The sequence below is a fragment of the Rhea pennata genome, chromosome 3, assembly GCF_028389875.1.
Source record: "Rhea pennata isolate bPtePen1 chromosome 3, bPtePen1.pri, whole genome shotgun sequence".
In the NCBI taxonomy this organism is placed as follows: Eukaryota; Metazoa; Chordata; class Aves; order Rheiformes; family Rheidae; genus Rhea; species Rhea pennata.
Genome location: NC_084665.1, coordinates 126,788,139 through 126,810,184, shown reverse-complemented (window position 1 = coordinate 126,810,184; position 22,046 = coordinate 126,788,139). Strand labels below are relative to the sequence as shown.

The following is a 22,046-nucleotide window of genomic DNA, read 5'->3' as shown; positions in this document are numbered from 1 at the left end:
TTTTCTGACCTCAGTTCAGAAATCAGAGTAGCACGAGCAGACAGTTACACCTAGGTGGCTGTCAGTCAAGCTCTACTGGGTTACTGAGATGGGAGGAAAGTCAGCCTATACCCCTTTTTAACAGTTAATGTGGAGAGCTAGGCACCAGCACATGGCATGGATTCACCATGGGTCTCTAGTGACTAAGGATGCCACAGTATGACTGTGCTGCTCCTGTCGCCGCTTGGTTAGATCTACAATGTTGAGTGGCCTGAACCGATTGCTGAGATCTGTGTTTTCTTCATCTGCTGTTTAGAAGAGTCTTTCCCAAACCAATAAGAGAAAAAAAAAAATGCGATTGCTTTAGGTAGGAAAAATAAGACGGTAAAATCCAAGAGAATGAGTTGCTCTGGCCACATATTATCCCAGAGAATGCTTGAAAGAGGGAAAAATGTATTGCACATTCACACATACACATCACATATTTGCCAAAGTTCTTTGTAAAGGATATTTTGACACAACTTCTAGGAGCTAATGCTTTATTCAGATTCTTGAGTACGTTGAATGTCTTCATGGACTGCAGCAGAGTCACTTCTGATTTACACTCCACTAAGATCAGAAGGAGACTCCTATACTGAGACTTTCAGACTCCAAATAGTATTTGAACTCTAACAATAGGATCCTTTAGAAGAGAAACACACTCTGCAATACTACCAGAATACACTGAAATGGGAAAGATTTTGCGAAGGGAAACAGCACACGGTTTGATTTAAACAAAATCTTTTTTCATCATTTCGATGTTCTGAATAAGGACATTTGGTATGAAATAACATCTTATCACAAATACACATACAATATACTTACATTTTAACACTGTACATTTGACATTTATCACAGTATCTTTACCTGACATTCTTTTTTTTTTTTTTAATTTAGATAAGAACCACAACCATTGAGAAGACTTTTAATCTGCCTAGCAAAACTGAAAGGATTTTGCTATCTTGAGGATGAGACTAAAATACACTGAAAAATAAGGGAGCACAACAGCACTAGAGCGGAAAGCACTAGAAGTTCTGCTGTTCCTTTCTGAAAGTAACTGCAGGAATACCTTTCTGTAGTACAGGTCTGTGGCACATTTTGAACCTGGCACCTTGTGCCTAGAGATCAGAAATTGAACAAAGCCTAATTCTGTTTGCTGCTATGTCCTTATTACTATCCTGTCTTAACCTCCAAAATAGGGTGGACCTATCCAGACTGCCTTCCTAGAATGGCCTTTGTCCCATGTTAACACCTAAGCCAAGCCTGGAAATAGTTTGGGTTGGCACTAGTAGACCTGGGCTAAAACTGTGCTGACCCTGAACCATGTGGAAGATCAAGATTGAGAGGCTATGCTCATGTTCTGATGTGTTTCAGTTTATTAGCACTGATGAAACCGAACAGACTTTTCATTAGTTTGGAGAGGACACATGTTCCACCAGGGCTTGGTGAAGGAAATTTCTGTTACAAATCTTCCTTGAAGATAAGTTGATGCCAAGGCAAAGTTTCAAACTGCCTGTGACAAGTACCAAACATGGATCCTGCAAAACTACCTCTGTTTAATAGTTTGGCCTGAGCACAGAAAGTTTTCAGACCACTTAGAGAAGCAGCTTCATTCACAGGATCCTGGAACTTCTAATCTGATTTTTAAGAAATCTGGTAGGAGGAGGAGAAGGAAACACAACTCATTTCACACTTAATGGCTAATGTAAGGACCTTCATTCAATGTGTTTAGAGATGTGTCAGCAGCAAGGCAGAGTTTGCCCACTTCATGGTTTATAAATCTTTGGTTTTGTGTGAGTGGGGAGCTGGTGGAATTGTCTCAGTGTACTTGCAGGTGAAGGGACTTGCTTCCTGAAGAGAGGGAGGAAGAAGTATCTCAACGCTTCCGCAGAGTATACAGGACTGACATCATTACAGTGAGTCTAGAAAAGTGTTTTGTTGAACAGGGGTGACAAGTGATAAACCCTGAGGTGGTGTAGCTGGTGCTGTCTTGTAAGGGGTAGTTGCAGGCACCACTGATTCCCAAGGATAGCAGCAGGAACCTGTTTCTTCCTTTGCTTCCTGTGCTCAGTACGCTCTGCAAAGGCTTGAGTGATGTGCAGAAGACCAGAGCTCAATGTCATGCCAGGGTCCATCGGTGAGTCATGCTCAGGTTTGTTTGTTTCTCCTGAGACCTCTTGCCACCTTAGAAATTCATATGGGTACCAGATAGACTTTGAGACTGCCTCTTCAACAGGTTAGTGAACATCACCTTCCCAAATGACAGGCTGAGATCAAAACATGCATCCGTTCCCCACTGCAAATGTCCTATTACAAAGGTCCCTGTTGCACTTTTGATCATTTCAGATGTGACCTCCTGCAATAGGGAAATGGCTGTGCCCGAGGAAAGTCCCCCTTCAGTGAGCATCCATTCGAAGACATGAACGTACTCAGAACATGAGGTAGGTCAAATGTCACTTAGGACAAAAGTCATTTTGGGAAGTGATTTCTACTAGCCCAATAAATCTGCTGCACTCACAAATTCAGGTCTGTGGCCCTGAGCTAATCATATAAAACAACTGATAGTTTCTGGAACAAAAAAAAAAAAAAAATTATTTCCTTCATTATTCCAGTGATTTTCATCCAGTTACTTCCCAGACTAATTGTTTCAAACTGAATTTCTTGTTCTTCCACCAACATCAAGAGTAGAAATGCGAAAGAATTCCCTGCCAAGTGCCCTCCCTGTATCTTCCCCCGGTTTTTGCACATCTCAGTAGATATCTGTTCTCTGTTTATCCAGAGTAACATGCTCTCCTGGATGCCTGAGGTGAAACCCAGAGAACAACCTGAGGACAAAAAGAGATGAATTTCTGTATATTTTACCAGGCAATTGCAATTGCTCAGCAGTGTCCAGCTACCTTGTCTTACAGTATAATCATGAACCTACCACTAGAGAAAGACTGCAGTGTTAAATTACCTGAAAGAGCCTTAACAGTTTCCTGCCTGGAATCTGTTTGGCACGAACTTTCTCCCCAGAAGCCTGCACTTTAAAGATTCTCCCTAAGATCTCAGGCTAATCAAAATCTCTCCATACCTCAGTTTCCCAGCTTGCCTGCAGCTCTTGGAAGGAGGATGGGCTAGTGTTTGTGTAGTGCTCTGAGGATGTGACACCTCCCTGGTGATTACCACACTCTACAAAGCCTAAAATTGGCAGCACTGGCTACCTGCCAGTGCTGTCCCGTGAATGGTGACTCATATTTATTGCCTGTGCCATGTAAAATGTGTGATGGTGGCACGTGATACGAGACAGAAGGGTTTGCATCAGTGCTCCGAAATAACAGAACAAGAGCTATGGAAAGATTGTGGACAGAGAAGCTGCAGGTGGGGACTGGCTTAGGGAGAAGGAATGACGTCTCTCTCTGGGCTTGCTCCAAAGCCCTTTGGGGAAAAAAAAAAAAAAAAACACAAAAAGCTGTCACTGGCTTCAAAGGGTTGCTGGACCCAGTCCTCCCCCACAGTGCTGGGACAATACGGCTGATGATAGGGCATGCTTGCCCCACGCTGCTCCCCACCAGGGAGCCTCGGGCTTGGCCTGCTCTCAGCGTGCCAGAGCAAGACATCCTCTGCGCCTGTTGCCAGCTCTGGAGATGGCTTTTTGATGCTGCTGGGAATTGGCCTGGGACCAGCGACTCATTTCAAGCAGGGCATCAAATAGCTATCTGTCATCTGGCTTTGGTGAGAAGAAGGGGAAGGCAGGAACAGAGCCATATGCCCCAACCTGGCGAAGCACTTGAGTCATATGAGTGGCCTCCCAGGGGAGTTACTTTTCTGTCTGGAGCTATCCATGGGTTTTGGGAGGTGTCTCCTTGGTTTGCAGATGAACATTTAAAGGGAAACTGGGGTTGAATCAGGGCAAATTTTCAATGTAGATCACTGATTCCTTTCATCAAGCATACAACAAAGCAGTCCTTTTCTTCTGCCCACATGCGAATGAGCAACTGCTTTTCTCCTCACCCTCCTTCTGTCACAGGGAACCAGAGCTGGGTGATGAATCTCCCATTTCTTTTACTCCTCAAGGAATGGCATTAGGGAGAGAGAGAGTATGCCTCTCCCTCAGCCTAGGACTCCCACAGCAAGCACTTTCCCTGACACATGCTTTTCTTTTCAAGATGACATTTCCCACCTTTAGTCCTCTGAGGCTGCATCTCTCCTAAGAAACAAATGTTTGCAGGAATTGTTCTCCAGTCCTGCAGCTAACTAGCACACTATGGCCCAATCTCTTGCCATCCAGAAGGAGATGACCACACTGCAGTTGCTGCCTGGGAATGATCCCTGCTAATGGTCTGTGCTAATTCCCAAGCAGCACTTGGGGATTGTTTGGCTCAGGTGGTCCAAGCCAAAGCATGTCAGGTCCATGCTAACAGTGCAGTGGTGGAGATGATGAATGCCCAATGCCGCTGCCTGTGTGCTGGCATCCAGGAACTGTGTTTGGCTGTGCCCTGCGATGGATGTACTTGCTTGGCCCTGGCCAGTATGAAGGATCCTGCACAAACTTCTATTGTTCATTCAAGGTTAGCAGTGCTACCTGCAGGATGGGTTTTCAAATCTAATTACTCTTTTCTCCATCTTCAGTGGAGCAATGGAAGTTTTACTATCCTAAATTAAGTATAGGCCAGTGTTGATCATATTTGGAAATAACACCCTTGGGTAACCAAAGGTTGAAGGCTCCTTTTCTAACCTGGCTGCTCTAGCTAAGGTTACTTTGATCTTTGGGGCCTGAGTGGAAACAGGAGTGACTGAGAATTAATCCATTCATTTGTTGTCCTTCAGATCTCAAATCATTTCTCAACAAGTCCTGGTGTTTTGGGATGTATTTCATATCCTATGAATGTATCTAATAGGACATCTCAGCTGATACGTAGTTCATAGCATAACCATTATTTGCTGTACATTATTGGTTAACTATCAACCTGTTATCTGGGGAAAATTAACTGAAATTTTTCTTGGCATTAGCTTTAACTCATTATCACTCACATAAGAAATCTCTCATTCAGATACAGGAGTGTTTAACTTGAGGTTGGCTTATCCTAAGCCCACTCAGCTCCGCTGGGAACGCCTTCTCGTGGCAGCGAGGACAACAGCTAATCCAGTCCTGATATTAGTCCTCCAATGCCTTTCCCTCCAATTCCCGACAAAGACCACTTAAACTTTCTGAACTAGGCCACAGAATCACAGAATAGTTGAGGTTGATAGGGAGTGTAGCAGATCACCTAGGCCAACCTCCTGCTCAAGCAGGGTCAGGTTCAGGTTGCCCATAACTGTGTCCAGACAGCATTTGAATATATTTCCTGGGATGGATTCTCTATCACCTCCATGGGCAACCTGTGCCAGTGTTCAACCACTCTCACAGTAAGAAAGTGTTTTCTTATGTTTAAATAGAACTTCCTGTGTTTCAGTTTGTGCTCATCACCTCTCTTCTTGTCACTAGGTACCACTGAGAAGAGTCTGACCCCATTCTCTTTGCACCCTTCCATCGGCTATTTATTATACACATTGATAAGATCCCTTCAGAGCCTTCTCATCTCCAGGCAAAATAGCTGCCTGCTCCCTCGGTCTCCCCTTGTAGGAGAGATGCTCTAATCCCTTCATCATCTGTGTGGCCCTTTACTGAACTCACTCCAACAGATCACGTAATCACAGAACCACAGAATGGTTGAGGTTGGAAGGGACCTCTGGAGATCATCTAGTCCAATCCCCCTGCTCAATAGGGTCACCTAGAACATATTAGACAGGATCGCGTCCAGGCGGGCCTTGAATATCTCCAGAGAAGGAGACTCCACAATCTCTCTGGGTAACCTGTTCCAGTGCTCAGTCACCCTCACGGTAAAGTAGTTTTTTCTGCAGGTTTGGATGGAACTTCTTGTGTTTCAGTTTGTGTCTGTTGCCTTTCATCCGATTGCTGGGCACCACTGAAAAGAGTCTGGCCCCATCCTCTTGACATCCTCCCTTCAGATACTTATACACGTTGATAAATTCCTCCCTAAGTCTTCTCTTCTCCAGGCTGATCAGTCCCAACTGTCTTAGCCTTCCACATATGAGAGATGCTCCAGTCCCTTCATCATCTTAGTAGCCCTCCACTGAATTCTCTCCAATAGCTCCAGAAGCTCCATGTCTCTCTGCCCAGAACAAGACACAGCACTCCAGATGCAGCCTCGCCAGGGCTGAGTAGAGAGGGAGGATCACCACCTTTGTTTAATTCATGAAGGCTCCAGCCTGTCTAGGTCTCTCTGAGTGGCAGCACAGTCTTCTGGTATATCAGCCACTCATCCCAGTTTGGTATCATCAGCAAACTTGCTGAAGAGGCACTCTGTCCCTTCATCCAGGAATAAGTGGAACAAGACTGGACCCAGTACTGACCCCTGGGGGATACCACCAGCTAGGGCCTCTGAATAGACTCTGCACTGCTGATCACAACCCTCTGAGCTCTGCCATTCAGTCAGTTCTCAATTCACCTCACAGTTTGCTCATCTAACCTGAACTTCCTGAGCTTACCTATGAGGATGTTAGGGGAGACAGTGTCAAAAGCCTTACTAAGGTCAAGGTAGACAACGTCCACTGCTATGCCCTCATCCACCAAGCCAGTCATCTCATCTTAGAAGGCTATCAGATAGGTTAAGCATGATTTTCCCTTTGTACATGCATGTTGACTACTCTCAATCACCTTCTTGTGCTTCACATGGCTGAAGATTGGGAAAAGCATCTTTTTTTTCGTGTCCTCACTCTTTCTGTACCATGTCTGAGGAAAATTTTTGATCAGGGCTTACCATGTTCTTTCTGAGGAGGCACTGTAATTTTGTTAGATTTTGCTTTGAGAAGGACATCAAGATTTGGCTACCTTATTTGCAACTTCTGCAACAAACACACGATAACTTCATGATAACCATGATAACTCTGCAGCCAACAAATATTCTCAGCTGAGATGCCTAAAATTCCTCCTAGTGCCTAATTTATTTCACTCTGCTTCAAAGAGTGACCGCCAGACAGGCTGAAGCTAATGTTGTTCTTTCTTAAATGTATGAGCAGCTTCAGACTACTTATTGTAGGCTGCAAAGAGTGCACACACCTCTCAAAATCCCAGTCATTTCAACAGGACTTTGCATAAAGAAGACTTATGCTGAAAATCTCAGACAAACAGCAGGGTTTTGAAAAAGACAGCTAAAGCATTGGTGAATAGACAGTTCTTTTCATGGGGGGAAATGCTGTACTGAATACTGCAGCCTTAGGCAGACAAATTCCCAGTAAAAGCACTGCATAAAGCACTCATGACATGAGTGGAAGGACATCAGAAGTTCTGCTAAATCTTATTAAGTCTTAATGTAGGCATACAAAAATTAAGTATAAGAAAACCTATTTAAGAAGAGATTCACGCTGAAAAAGCAGAATCCCTCTCACCTCATTTACTGTCTAGAAGTTGGATGACTCCTTTAAGCTAGTTATACATGCTCCTTTCCATTCAGTGGAGAGAAACAGACGCCTCGGCAGGTTGAAGTGGGTTAAGGATAGTTTATTCTCCAAGAACTGAAGTGGATTATCTTCTAGGAGTAATTACGAAAGATCTGGATTTTTTTTTTTTTTTGGTAGTATTATGTTTTCTCCTAAAGACACAGTGTGATTTATATCTGAGTTACGTCAGGGAAGTCCGGTGGCAAGTGCCGTACAGAAATACAGAAATGGCCACCCTTTTATTGTATTACCTACAAAATCTCAGGGACAGTTATAGTGAGCAGGGGACAGAGCTGCATCTTCTTCTGTGTCCCGTCACTTCTTGCCTAATGCTAGACATCTAAACAGTATGTGTTTAGTTTAAATGCATTGTCTAGATTCCCTCTAGATTCTCTGGAGAAAGGTGCTGCTGGAGAGTGGGCATCTCATCTAACCTACTTTAGTACCTTTAGACACTGGCTGATCCATGTTTTGGAGGCATCCTTCCTCCTCTCAAGTGACTCTGTTTCAGACTAACTGCCAGTTTCTCAGACAGCTGTAGTTGTAGACAAATTGTTTGCAAAGTGCCTGCATACGAATACCAGCTCCTTACGCATATATATTCAAGAGCTCACGTAAACCCATTTGTCACAGTAGCCATAGAAGGGAGTATTGCAGCTCAGGCTGCGTGTAGCCTCAGAGTGCATCTTCCAGGCCACATCTGCTTGCCTGACTGAGTACACTGAGTTCTTACTTCTTTTTCGTGTGTGCTATTTTCTGCTCATCAGAGCCATCGGGCAACAGCAGCTAAGCTGGGATCTAGTTCAACTTGTATCAGTGATGTTATGAAGGAACGAATCCTGACCTTCATGAAAATTCAGGAGGAAAGCTATCTCAAACTTCACTGAGGTTGGGGCTTGACCGGAAATTCCAACTCTAGCACTTCTGCTGTTGGTGATGCTCAGACCACAAGGGAGATACTAGTTTTTAGGTGAGTAGACAACCATTTTCTTCATGTACCTGCACCTACTGAATGCTACTGAAAGTCACTGGAAGGAATTCCTACTTCACCTTAGGAGATACACAGTGGAAATAGTAGGTAGCAACAATGGCTGGTCTTCCACTATTTTGAAGGAAGCTTGGCCTTTGGAGAAGAGGGGTGAGAGGTCTCTTTGCAGACACTGTCTCTTTGAAAGGAATCCTCTGTGTTTGAGTAAAGATCTCCAGTGGATTCACTCTTCTCACCTCAACAGCTACTCTAGCATGGGAACAAGGAGGAGAAAGTAAAACTTTCCAAAAGCCGTTCCAGTTACTCACTTTCCACAGCTTTTTAAATAGGACATGGAGACGTTAGTAGATACTTTTGCATAAGAGACCGGCTTAGCTTCCTGCAGGAGACTTGGGATTGCAGTCTTAATAGCAGGGGAAACGGGCTTAGGCGGATGTATACCATGGAAAATGGTAAATTAATCGTAATCTAGGACTGACTGTGTCCACAAGGGACTGCGTGAACCAAATGGAAAAAGCCAGCATATTAGCAGGAGCTATACCTGGATTTATAAGCCCTGCTGTGGGCCAGTTTGCCAGTCTACATCTCCCAGTGATGTAGCCGATGTTGTTTCTGTTTAGGGGCATAACTAATCTCTTCCTGTTCCATGTAACAAGTCATGATCATGTTGTCACAATGAACCAAAGGAGACCTGATTTTATTTTTAAACACAGCAACTTCCTAATAATATATATCTCTATGTCCTTTGGTTTCTGCCTGCTTCAAGGCAAAATCTTTGATGCTCCCTTTCATAACAGTTCCTCTCAGTATTTAATTTCCTTTGCATAATAACATACTGGCCAGGAGGGGGAGGAAGACACATGCACTGAATTGGCATGGAGGAGCTCTAGGAAATCTTGCACCTGAGTCAGGAATGCTGAGCAAGCTCTCTGCTGCTTATATCCCTCGGCAGCATTTGCCGTCCACTCAGCACGGCCTGCTGCTCAGCAGGCAGCGTGAGGACGCACTACAGCAGCTTTGGTGCAAGCAGGGTGGAGGAAGAGAAAAGGTGCTTTGGTGTCAGGGAAAGAGCCCTCCAGAGAGGCAGGTGCATCAGGCAGGGGTTTGTGCTGCCTTGGAAGAGAGCACAGCTTGTTCAGTTTGGTGGAGGAACGGAGGAACTGCATAGCTGAAGGAAGGGGGAAAAATGATGCAGCTTGTTCAGTGGATTAGGCAGCCATGCCTGGAAGTGGCAAACTGAAACAGTCACAGATTTTAAAGTCTAGAGGCTGTGTTGTCTGACTTCCTGGACAACAGAGGCCAGCAAACTTCACCTAGTGCTTCCTATGGTAAGTCCAACAATCTGCATAAGGCTCCAGCAAGCCTCCTAGGTTACGATATATATACTTCTGGTCGGGTTAACAGTAACTGTTAGAAGTAGCAGAAAAAAGGTACGGGCAAATGTGAGCAGTTCTAGTAGGACTTGTAGAAAATCTGTGTGATCATTGTTCCAGCAGCTTGGTGGTTTGGAGATCTTATGATGACAGATTTCAGAAGAGGACTGCATAAATAGGAGAAGGGAGGCCTCTAGAAACAGCTATGATTAACAACCCTAAGATTGGGAGGAAGGAAAGAGCAGTCCAAGCTCACTGATGCTCTCGCTGAGACTCATAGTGGTGACCTTGGTCCTGCAAGCAAATTTAACCCCAAAGAGCTACCTTGTTCCAACCCCACTGCCAGAAAACTCCTCAGTTAACCCAGACATGGCATGCCACAACCAAGTAGTCTTTGGGGAACATTATCTGAGTTTTAGTCCTTGTGTGTGGATTGAGCAGGGGCTGAACAACCCAGCATTTCATCAGCTGATACCACTGTTGGTCCTTGGACAGGATGATTCCCCCTCAAGCTGGTGACCCTTAGGCCACCAGCTTGTCAGTGGGCATGGGTTTGGTACAACTGCCCATCCCAGGACTGGGACATGAGCATACGCCATCAGCTGTGATCTGTAGTTGGCCTGGATGCCTCTGCTCCAGAACATCACTGCAGCAAAGGATATAAGAATTGGAAAAACTGGCCTCTATGGTCACTTCCAAGCTTCTGCTTGTCTACATATCTACCTTTTCTGAGACACCTGCATTAGAACATCTCTATCACTACACAGTCTCCTCCACTGCCTTCCCTTTCTCTTTTCTTGGACTTACTGAGAATCATGGTATCAATGATCAAGCTTTAATTCCTGAGTACTCTTTAAAAATAGTCCTATAGCCTTTATCTATAAAACCAGGCCCTTCCATTACACTTTACACCGTTGAGCATTGCACAGGCATTGAACCTCACAACACAAATCCAAGTCTGGCCAATTTTATCATTCCACATATGTTTGGAGGGAAACTGAGGCAGAGGAGGATTGTGTTTGCTCAGTGTCAAGCAGCAGATGAATGCTGGCAACTTGCAGTAGTAATACAGAATGCCTGACTCCTCCTGATAATACCAGCATTTCTCTAAACTGGACGGGATTTGGAAGAGCTGAATCTCATATTTCGATTGATGGTGTTTTTCCTCAGCAGAATGAGCAGAAATTTACCAAGTGAATGCAGTGTGGAGCTGGAGTGAGATTTGTCCAAAGTGACAACCCCTGATGCAATAGGTTGCGCAGTATAGGTTAACAAAGCATCCATCGGCAGCTGAGCATACGGATCAGAGAGGGGAAGCCGGGAGGGTGGGGAGGGAAGTACAAGGGGACCACTTACATGGTAATGTTTCTGCACGGTTCTTTTGGATCATTATGCAGAGCTGTAGCACCAGTTGAGGGGCGCTCTCCAGGAAAGTTTCCAGGAGGCGCAACATATTTACGTCTGCATATTCATACATCATAGCCCAGTAGAAACGCCGCTGGTGTTCCTTCCGCCTCTGACTCTGGATCCCCAGGTACATGGTTCGTATATACCTACAGCAAAGAGAAGGAAAAAAACAAGTGTGAGGCTTTGGCTTGCTTCAAAAACCAAGGAGAACGGAGCTGCGGGTCAGGTGTATGGGGAGAGGAAGGCTGTATGGAGGAAAGGGAGTCTGGGATGGACATAAGTGTCTCCTTGGCTCTAACATCATCTTCTCAGATTCCAGAATCTGAGAAGTTTGTATTGCAAGAGTGGGGAAACACCGACTTGCACCAAAACTCAAATGTTAAGTGTGGGAGCAGGGGATGCACACAAAACATTCGCACAAGAAGGCAACTTCCTCATTTCATTTTGTTGATAGGAAGAGGAGATGATACCTGCCGAATATTGGTCATAGCACTTGGTTGTGCTTTGACAGCTTATCTAAGCCACTTCAGCACTCTCCCAAGGAGCTCCCCTCATAGAGCTCAGTGATTGGACCCCCATTTCATCAAAGGCAGAGCAACGAAACACCACCTTCACCTTCAGTACATGCATGACTCATGAATGTGAAAGGCCACAACTTGCCACTGGCCTGCTATTGAGCCTGTGAGATTCTGTTGGAATAAGAGGAGGTGTCTTGTGCTCAGACAGCATAAGATCTGCCGGCTCCATTTCCACATCAGGTGTGCGAAGGGCCTGCAAACCTTATCCTGGGGACTTATTTCCGTTTAGTTACCTATTGGCCAAGCTTTGTAAAGGGAGATGACCAACTCAGGGTAGCACAAAGTGCCTGTGTGTCATGAGACTAATGGAATTTAAGAAAGTAAGTATTTCCTAACAGCTCCTTCTGCAGTTCTTGCTCTAGTTCTTGATACTAGGGCTCTCTTTCCTTCTTATCCTGAGCAGTAGTTGCAACCTTGTGCTCTGAAATTTTGGATGGGAATCATTTCATCTAATCTTGACCCTAGAACTGGTCATCTGAGTTAGTCAATGGAGAGAAACATCCCTTCCTGGGCCTGTTTGTCTGTCCCACCTCAAATGTCAGCATGAAGTGGGACGTGGTGCCTTCTGGAGGTACTGGGAGGAATTGGTACTGGGAAGACAAAAAAAATCCCGAAAGAAGGAACAGAGGACACAAGAAATGACCCAGGAAAGCCACCAGATGGGGCTCGACACTCATGCAGCAGGCTCAACACTCATGTAACTGCTCACACTCCACATTGGTGTGACAGACCTGGCAGAGCCTGAGCAGGGTAGAAATGCCCATGGAGTGACCTGTTAAATGCCCCACTAAATCATATGGGAAGCCTGTCTTCCCTTTGTGAGTACATGAAATGAAATGAACATAATTTGTCCTGCCAGGCGTAGCTGGGGACAGTGAGTCGTAATGACTTAAAGAGAAAGTAGAGAAAAGGTGCGTGCTGTTGTTTTTTATAGCATCAGAGATATTGAGCCACTGAAAACTAAAGGTGAGGGTGTCTATAAGGAGCTGTCCAAGTCTATTTTGGACAAAGACTGTATCATCTCCCAGCTCTCTCCAGAGAGATATTCACCCAGCCTAAAAGTCTTGCACGGGCTCCCTCCCTTCCAGGAACCCACTCCCATTCCTCCTAGCACATGAAGCCTAAACTCCCTTGCTGAAGGTTAAGCTGGTCATTTCTCATTTCAGCCATGGACAAGGAGAAGAATTTATTCCCTCCCTCTCTGCAGCAGTTTTTTACCTTTTTGTACATAGTTACCATGTAATTCCTCAGTTTCCTTTCCTCCAGACTAAAAAAAAAAATAAAATTTCTTTCAGTCTCTTCTCAGAGACCATGTCTTCCAGATCTCTGCTCTTCCATGTTACTGCCTCCCCAGCTATTTCTAATTGGTGGTGTTTTTTAAGGCCATCTTTGCTTTTCTGAGCACTCCAGGTGCCATTGGTGCCACTGGGCCACCTAAAAAGATTGAAGGGGGAGAAACAAACAGAAGGGACCCCATGTTCTGCAATTTATTTATTTTTTGTTTGGTCTCTAGGGATTCAGCACCATCCAAGCAGTTTAAACCAGTATATTTCTAACTCACTACCATGAGAAAAGATGCAACCTGTTCATGAAGGCAACACACATAAAAGAACATAAAAATGAACTGGACTAACGTGTGCCCTGGATTCTGTCTCCATCAGCAGCCAGAAGAACAGCAATAACAGTAACAACACCTAAGTTTCTCGGCTGTTGAGCCCACGGCCTTTTACTGATGAAAGTCAGCTACATTATCTCCATTCCAAAGATGGGGAAACCAAGGTACAGATAGCCAAAAGGACTCTCCTCTAAGTTCTCTAAACTGGTGAATAGCCAAATCCAGGTCTCTTAGTGCTAACTCAGTCCTCAAACTACCACAAGACAAACCCCACGGGCAGAGTGCCCTCTCTACCACCTAATGTTCCTGCACCCAAGACAGATGTATTTCCTGGATATGGTAAGACCCTACCATGCTCAATTTGATACACTGGAAGATTTGGTAGGACATATCTGTCCCTATACAGTTACCAAGCAGGACTGTGATATCTGGAGTCCCTTGGCATGATTTTGGCCTGAAATATCACAATCAACTATCACAGCCATCTGAACGAACAAAACGGCTCCAAGGACCATGTGCAGCAGGAGCGAAATGATTTTTCCTCTGGCCCTATCTCTTTCCCAGCTTTAACCTGTCCCTCTTGCATAGCACCCCTTGCATTTTGCCCCTGGAAAAGAGAGAAAACTCAGCGTTTTCTCTCTTTTCCAGGGGCAAAATGCAGGATTCTCATCCAGGAGGATTCTGCTGTCATCCAGGAGGTACACTCCAGGCTGCTGTACGCAGGCTCTGCTCTTCGGCAGCGCCAGACCGGGAACAGAACCTGAGTCTCCCATGTGGCCTGTGCTGGCAAGCTACTCAGCCCACAGCCAGGATATGACACACCAAGAAATTTATATTATTTATTTATCCTTTCGCTCCATGCAAAAATATGTTTAGCATCCTTCAAACTCAAATCTGACAAAATGAGGAGGTCAGAAGTAAAACCCATTTCTCCTTGACTCCAATCAGTCAGGTAGTTTTCAGCAGGGAAAATGCTAGAGTAACAGGAAAACAGCAGTATTTCTACCTGGCAGGCTAGGTAACAACCACTAAAAACTTGTTTAATTAATCAATATAAAATTTCACCCAGCTGTAACATTGCTAATACTTATTTCCAAACGGGAAAGTACAGCACTGGTGTAAGCAGTTTTATTCCAGTATATCAGCACCTTCCTTAGGGTATTTTATTTGCTTGAGGGTTTTTTCCCTACTTTTACTAGCCCTGGTTAAAGGCAGACAAACTCTGAGGAAAAAAAAAATCAATGTCATTTCACCTGAAATTTGTTGTTCTCGGTCAAGCTGGTAACAAACAGGAGTCTATAATTAGACTTTCAAATCCATATTCAGCCCTGATCTTCAATCTATAGCAACACGACGCTTCCTCTTATATCAGTGAAAGCCATTCACTGCTCTGTGCTTTTGAAAAGCAGTCTAATTTATTTATTTAAGAGCTTAATTTGGATACAGGAACCTAACTTTGGACTCTTGTTCTCTGAATGCTAGTTATTTTTATATAGGAGTGTGTGTATTTGTGTGTATGCATGTATTTTTAGTTCCAAGTCCCATCATGGCTTCAAGAGATATAACTAATTTGGGGTTGGGGGGGCTTAAGGGGTGATTTTTTTTTTTAATACACAGAGGGCTGGCTGTTCCCTTCCTTCTGGCAGTGTTCCCAGAATTCCTGTTGGCATAATTAGCCTCACGCTTATTTACTACGTCTGTCGCAGTAGCACACAAACTGTGTGGGGCAAAGGCACTGCTGTTCTGCGCCAAAGCACTTTTTTAAGGAGCCAAAGTGATTGACTGCAGAAATTTGGTCAAATAATCTTTGGGGAGAACATCAGGTTACCTCGAGGAGGAAGAAAAGGAGCAGCTCCTACTGCAGAAAGCAAAAGCAAGAACAAAAATAAAAACCTAAGAGCTACAGAAAACAATGGTTGACGTGGATGACCAAGTGTGCTCAGCTGTCTCACTGAGGGCTGCAGCAGAAACATCCAGAGAAATTATGGAGTCAAAGGCTCTGTCTATACCATTAAATAAAACGGGTCAATGATGAGCCTTTGTCCTTGACCGGCTGGCAAGACTTGTATCCTCGTGGTAACTTCTCTTCCCACTCCAACTCAGTGAGTATGCCCATTCAGGCTGGCCTTGGTCAAAACTGCCAGGGACTGTGCTGACAATTTAACAGTGTGGACTATCGCAGGACGGTGCTGGTGCTTTGGCACCACTCAGTTTATAGAGGTGGCTCTGAATATCACCAGCAGAAAGCGTAGGAGGATGCCTTAGGCAACATGTTGGCTTGAAACAAAGAGGATGCTGATATACAACAAGGTTGCAGGAGCATGATAAAGCTTATCAGCCCAGGAACTGATGGCTATGGGCTGTGTTTTGTGGGAAGTATAGTACTGGCATCCTGTTCCACACAACCAAAAGATGCCCAAGGTCAGCAATCTCAGAGTATACCCATCATAGTAAATGAAAGATGTGGATAAATTTCTCTTCCCTTGAGGCCAACTAGTCCAGATTGATCATAGAATTAAATTCTGTCATCTTCCAAAACCAGGTATCTGCCTTCAAATGTATACTAGGGATGATCTCTGGTCCTGCTCAGTTCTGAACCATGCTCAGGAATCATTGGGAGAGCGCTAGTCAGCCAAGTTGTTCATCACACTAATGATACAGCAGCACGAAGAAGTTAAAGTGCCCTCATCCAGGCCTTTAAACTGTCCAATTTACTAGTGCATGTATATATATGTTTATGTAGAAAGATGGAAAGGAAGATGGAAAGACTTGTGGCACTCAAATCACTCCCAGCAGCCTCACTTTGGGAATCTTTATTTGGTCAAGAGCTACCAAGCCTACTGCTGTTGGACAGGTCATTGCAGCTGCCAGAGAACCAAGCCCTGGCTTGAAAAACAGGAGAGCTTGTTCAGCCTGCCAAGTAAGAAACAGACCTCTAGGGAAGTTAGATGCTCAGGAAGTTAACTCTGTTGAGTAGGCTGCAGTCTTTGGCTCAGTAGGATTTATTAGGATCAGAGAAGGGGGGGTGACAAGTACATGTATCCTTCCCCAAGACTGGTTAAGAGCAGATATAAGCCATGCAAGAACGGGCAGGAGTCCAAGTTCTTGCCTGAGTCCTTGCAATCAATGCAGAAACTCTGTTCATAGACCAGCCTGGCTTACAGCCTGCGCCCAGGAGCCTTCCCTTCTTGCCAGCATCTCCTTAGACTCCTTTAGTTCTCTCCAGATACCTGTCCTTTGCCTTGACTCTACAAAACCATGGTTATGCCCTTGTGTCATGCACTGTATTGAGGGACACCATCTTCCTCACCGACCTGCAGCATCAACTTCCTCCCTGGTACTCATGGGAGAAGGAGAAGTGGAACGGGATGGGTTATTCAGCTGGCAATTCACTCTCCTGCCATCTCATCCACCGGCGCTGCTGCCTGGATGGGGCCATCGTCCTTATGTCTCTTTGCGGTGAGCACAGGGTGTTTACAGATTAAAAGCCTACTCCTTGGAAGAGAGGAAATGAGGACGTGTGTAACCACTTGGCTGGAAGGCTTGAAACGGAGGCTGCCTGAACGCACCCTTAAAACGAGGTTATGTGAGGCCAGATCTCAGCTGGAGTGAGTTGGCATCCACAGGGCTTTAGCAATTTACATCAGCTGAGGCTTTGGCCCACTTTTTTAATTTTAACGAATTATTTTCATTCTAATGGGTATAAAAGGAATATAAGATTCAGTGTGTAAGCAACAGAGGAACATGCAAGTAAAATGTTTTCTTTTAAAAAAACCAGAATCAAAGTTACCATCACAATTAACATGCTCAATATCAACATTTGTTAGAATTTTTTTTCTTTAGGATAATGTTGCCAGTTAGCAATAAGAACTAACAGATGGATAATTACTGTTCCTTGTTTGAGTATCAAAGTAGCATCTATGGGCCCCATCCAGGTGATGATACACCATGGCCTTGTTGGGCTGCTTCCACAGCACTAAACTCCTCCAGAACAAGATTCCTGCATCCAAACTGCCTATGAGGAATGGTTCCTGGCCTGTGCTAACCCCTGAATGGCACACAGGAATTGTTTGGGCCATTGCTAGTCACCTTGGGCAAAAAACAAGCTGGAGACTGGGCTAACAGTGTAGCAGTGTGGAGGATGGAGTTGCTGCTCTGGCCCTGCTCAGCTCCCTTGTCTGGATATACCCCATAGTGACTGGACACATTCAGGGAGCATCACTCCACTGGTGAACATTAAACACAATAGTCCAACTTAGGAAGTCTCAAAATCTCTAATTATCAGGAGCCAGGGGCCAAACTGGGAAAGATGACCTGTCATCTCAGAAGCAAGCAAGGACACTTTAAATCCTCTCATTGGACTGAGTGAGCAGTGCCCAAAGCCTTCCCTCAATCTAGCCTCCTCATAGGTCATCCCAACTACACAGATAAAATTTCTCATGATTTTGGAGACTTTCATCTGGACCCTGATTTTCAGAATCAGAATTATAAGGGTTTTCTGAAATCTTTTCACTTTCAGCATTTCTTGATGTGGTTTATACCCAAGAATGAATAAATTGTAACAAGAAGTGTGTTCATCAAGTATTTCAATCCTTCTACCTTGCAATGTCTTTCCTCTCCTGCCTAGGAAATGTGCTTCAGTGTTCAACTACCATTCATTTAGCTAATTGCTTCTATCAGCACCTGTTAAACAATTAATAATCTTCAGCCCATGTCTTGCTTATTTAAGGAGAATGTCACTAAGCGCAAAACAAGTTTGTTCAACGCTTTATAGACCCTTAAAAAGCTAAAATTCATGGCATGAGATAATTCTTCAGCTCTATAGACCAGTAAATTATGGAGGACACTGTCTTTCTTGGGATACAGAGTTGATCGTTACCTCAGTTCCAAACCTGGAACTCCAACAGGACACTTTTACCACCTTCTAATTAATCACAGCATCAATGTGGTCCACGATCAGGCTTAAGAGCTGATTGCACCCAACTAGATTATGTAATACTCAATGCAATGCTACATCAAGGTTAGAAAAATGGCTTACGTGGTCTATATTAGCACTTTTGAGTTAAACTGTACATCAATCTGCTGACCTCAATCTGTGTTCATGTTCTCTAGCAGCCACAAGCTCCTTGTCTATCCCACTCCTCATCTTCATTTCAAACTTGGTATTAGTTTGTTATTTCCTTATTTCTGCAGGAAAAATTCTTTTTGAATGAGATTTTCAGATGCATTAGACAAGATCTGTTTCCTTTAAAATCAAAAAGTCAAGTCAAATTTTTTGAAAATCCCTAGTTCATAGAGATGATCACCACCACATTAGAGAAAATACCTGCCTACATGTGAATTCAAAATCCTATTCTTTAAAAGTTTACATTTGAGTAAGACGATTCATGAATGTACATTCATTTTAGAAAGTCTTGTTTTTTTGAGAAATACTATTTGCAACTGAATTATCTACTAGAAAGAATGATAGTGCCAGTTTTCTGCTGTGTAGGAGAAACTGTAATCATTTTGTATTTCAAGCCAGTTTAAGGCTGCTTTAAAACACAGATTGCTTTACTATACAGCGACCGTGAAAAATACATCTGACTTATTTTGTGAAACACACATTGAAGAGAATCAAATCATAGAGTCACAGAATAATTCAGGTTGGAAAGGACCTCCAAGGGTCTCTGAACCAAATCCCCCCTCAAAGTTTAGTCATGGCCTTGTGCAGTTGAGTTTTAAAAATCTCCAAGGATGGAGACTCCACAACCTCTCAGGGCAACTTGTTCCAGCACTTAACCATAATCATTGCAGAAATGATTTTCATCATGAGATCATTTTCACCGTTGAAAGAAAGCCTACACGTCAACTCCTCCTTGGAAAGAGTCAATTTCATCAAATACTTCGTGAGAGACAATAAAACCATGATGCTATAAGATTTTTAGGATCTGATTCCCATAGTTGTGATGTTTGCATGCTGATTTAACTTGGTGCTGATTTTGTGGGAGCTCTGATACAAAGCAAAGAGCTGTGATTGATAGTTTTAGAGTAATGTTCCGGGCTCCTCTGCAGGAAATTATTGCTCTGGTTGCAATGCCAGTGGAATCAGACATGTACCTATATAGCCTCCACTGGGTTGTCGTTCATGGTCTTTGTTCAATCTCCTTTTCACTAGAGGTTTAAGCAGATATTTGTGACTGAGATCAAACTCATAGTCTCGATCATGAGATCAAAGGTAGAGCTGCAGGTGTGCATTTCGTTCTGCTCTCAGATAAGAGGTCCATAACCTCCAACAGACACGTGGGGTAGAAAACTGGGGCAAGGGCATCACTGCAGCTAAGTCTGCTAGAGGCTAAAATGGCACATACCAGTAATGTTCAGTCTGGGAAGTGATTCAGGAATCCATCTTTGTGACTATTCTCTTTTCCTAGTTGTAGAACGCTTTTTTCTGGCTGACTCACTGGCTCAAAGGTCACAATCAAAAGAAGGGAAACAGAGCATATGGAACTGATAGTCCTAAATAGCCCCACTTTCTCACACTAATTTGTCAAACTTTCCCAAATTTGTATTGTTATTGATATATCCATGCTTAGCCAAGCATAAGAACCTGGCCAATAATTCTTTATTTGCAAATATATCCATGACTGTGTCATTGGCATATTCATTATAGACACAATTTTGCAAGCTGTTGTGCCCGGGCAGTCTCACTTTGCATCCCCGTGGGCTATGGGGCTTCCCTGGATATGCAACAGCTTGCAGCCTTTTTCCAGATCTTCACTTGGTAAATCAATACAGCATCAGAGAACAGCTCTGAGCGGGAACTGTTACAGTTTCAACACAGGCTTGTAGAGATCATGTTTATGTTTTTACTTGTCAGTTATTTCATGAAGTCTACAGCCCTAAAAAAGAAGAAAAACAAAGACCTCTTCAACACTACGGGATGAAAACTCTTTTTTGATTTTAATGCGGAAAGCATCTTCTACGTAGTGTAAAGGAGCAGGATGGGTAGCAGTGGCTGCCTGAGAGGGCATCAAAGCGATAGGTACTGTAGAGATATGTCACAACATCTATCACATGTGGGATGCACTCACACCCTAGGACTGAGCCAGTCATGGCTTTTTCATGGATTCCCCCCAAATTAGTTATGAATACTTAGCAGAAGGACTGGAGCTTATTTTACACACATTTATTTACTTAAATTGTATTCAGGCACTAGTGCTGTCGCCTCTAGCAAAACCTTCTGTTTTAAATCAAAGCTGTTAAATAGCTTTACACAGAAAGAAAGAAGTTGAACTCAGACTGAATTTTTACTTGAGGTATGTTTGAACTAACATGGTTTGATGTCAGGGCTTTCCTTCTGGAAACCAAAGTGGTCCTAGTCCAATAAGCCTTGTAGGAACAGGTGTAGCTGAAGATCTTGAAAGTAAGTAGAGGTCTTTTGATTGACTTATCTGACCCTGGCTTCAATCAAGGGAAGTTTCAGGACAAATCCAGGGAAATATCTGAGGGCTCCAGAAATGTGTGTATTCTAGGATATGATACTACAGAGACACATATGAATAGTCCTTTGCTCTCTCTGTAGAGATGGGTACAGTGTTACAGCACTTAATCTGGTCTTGAGAGGTGATTTGACATCATATGGACTTGCTGGAACCACAAGGACTCTCAAGGCATGACATGTTTGCATTGCTTTGGGAGGCCAGGAGAAGACAGGAACATGTCCTCATCTCCTCTTGGCTCTCAGCAAGCCTCAAGGATCCCTCGAGGAATGATGCAGCATAGTAGAAAGGAAAGCAACATCTTTAGCTGGTCATGAGTTCACTGGAACTGGAGAGATACTGCAGTGGTTTTCTCTTCTATGAGCTTTGCATTTCCTGGGCAATATTTCACAAACCGGTTTGGGGTAACAGCCCCAAATATCTGAACAGGAACAGCAGGTAGACTGGGGTTTAAAATTTCAGAAGCAGACATGAAAAGGGACTGAAGAACGCCAGAGCCAAAGAGGAACAGGACTGGGAGCTGGTCCCCCTCCACTAGAAGGAAATGTTTCCTATTTCTAGGCTCTGGCTGCTGGGAGAAACGGACTATGGCACACAACTTCTTTTCCTTCAAATAGCAAAAGGCAATTGTACCCAACACCGACGCCACTGGTGCTAGAGAGTGTGGAGCATGGGACATTGAGAGGGTAAGCACAGTGGTAGTGTGACTGGAGGAAGGAAGACTTTTGCTGTAGCATCTGCACTAAAACAACTTTTGCTCCTGTCTTAGCACCACGTTGCTAAGCTCTGCCAACTATGGGATTTGAACGAACGGCCAAGAAATTTCAAGAGCATGATGGCTACATCCCAGCACAAATCCTGAAAAGTTGGGCCTGAAGCCTAAGATCATAGAATAGTATTTACAGTATTTAGAGCATATTCTCTCTCCCTGGCCATCAAGGTCATTGATGCTAAAGTAGGACTCAAAGTCACTGGACAAGATTTTCCCATATAACAAAGCCCTCCTCTCTTAAGCCACCTGGGATGTCCATGGCTTTGCAGAAGAGAAGGCAGATGTACCAGGATAGACTGTCTGTAAGCAAAGGGGGATTCTCTACCAAAGTT

General features: G+C 44.0%; 1 protein-coding gene across 1 annotated transcript in view; it reads right to left on the bottom strand.

Moving 5' to 3' along the window:
• Positions 1-22,046, bottom strand: part of XKR6 (XK related 6) — a 209,217-nt gene that overhangs the window by 13,253 nt on the left and 173,918 nt on the right. The window contains exon 2 of the mRNA XM_062573284.1: positions 11,218-11,414. Coding sequence (XP_062429268.1) covers positions 11,218-11,414 — 197 coding nt within the window. The remainder of the gene's footprint in view (positions 1-11,217; positions 11,415-22,046) is intronic.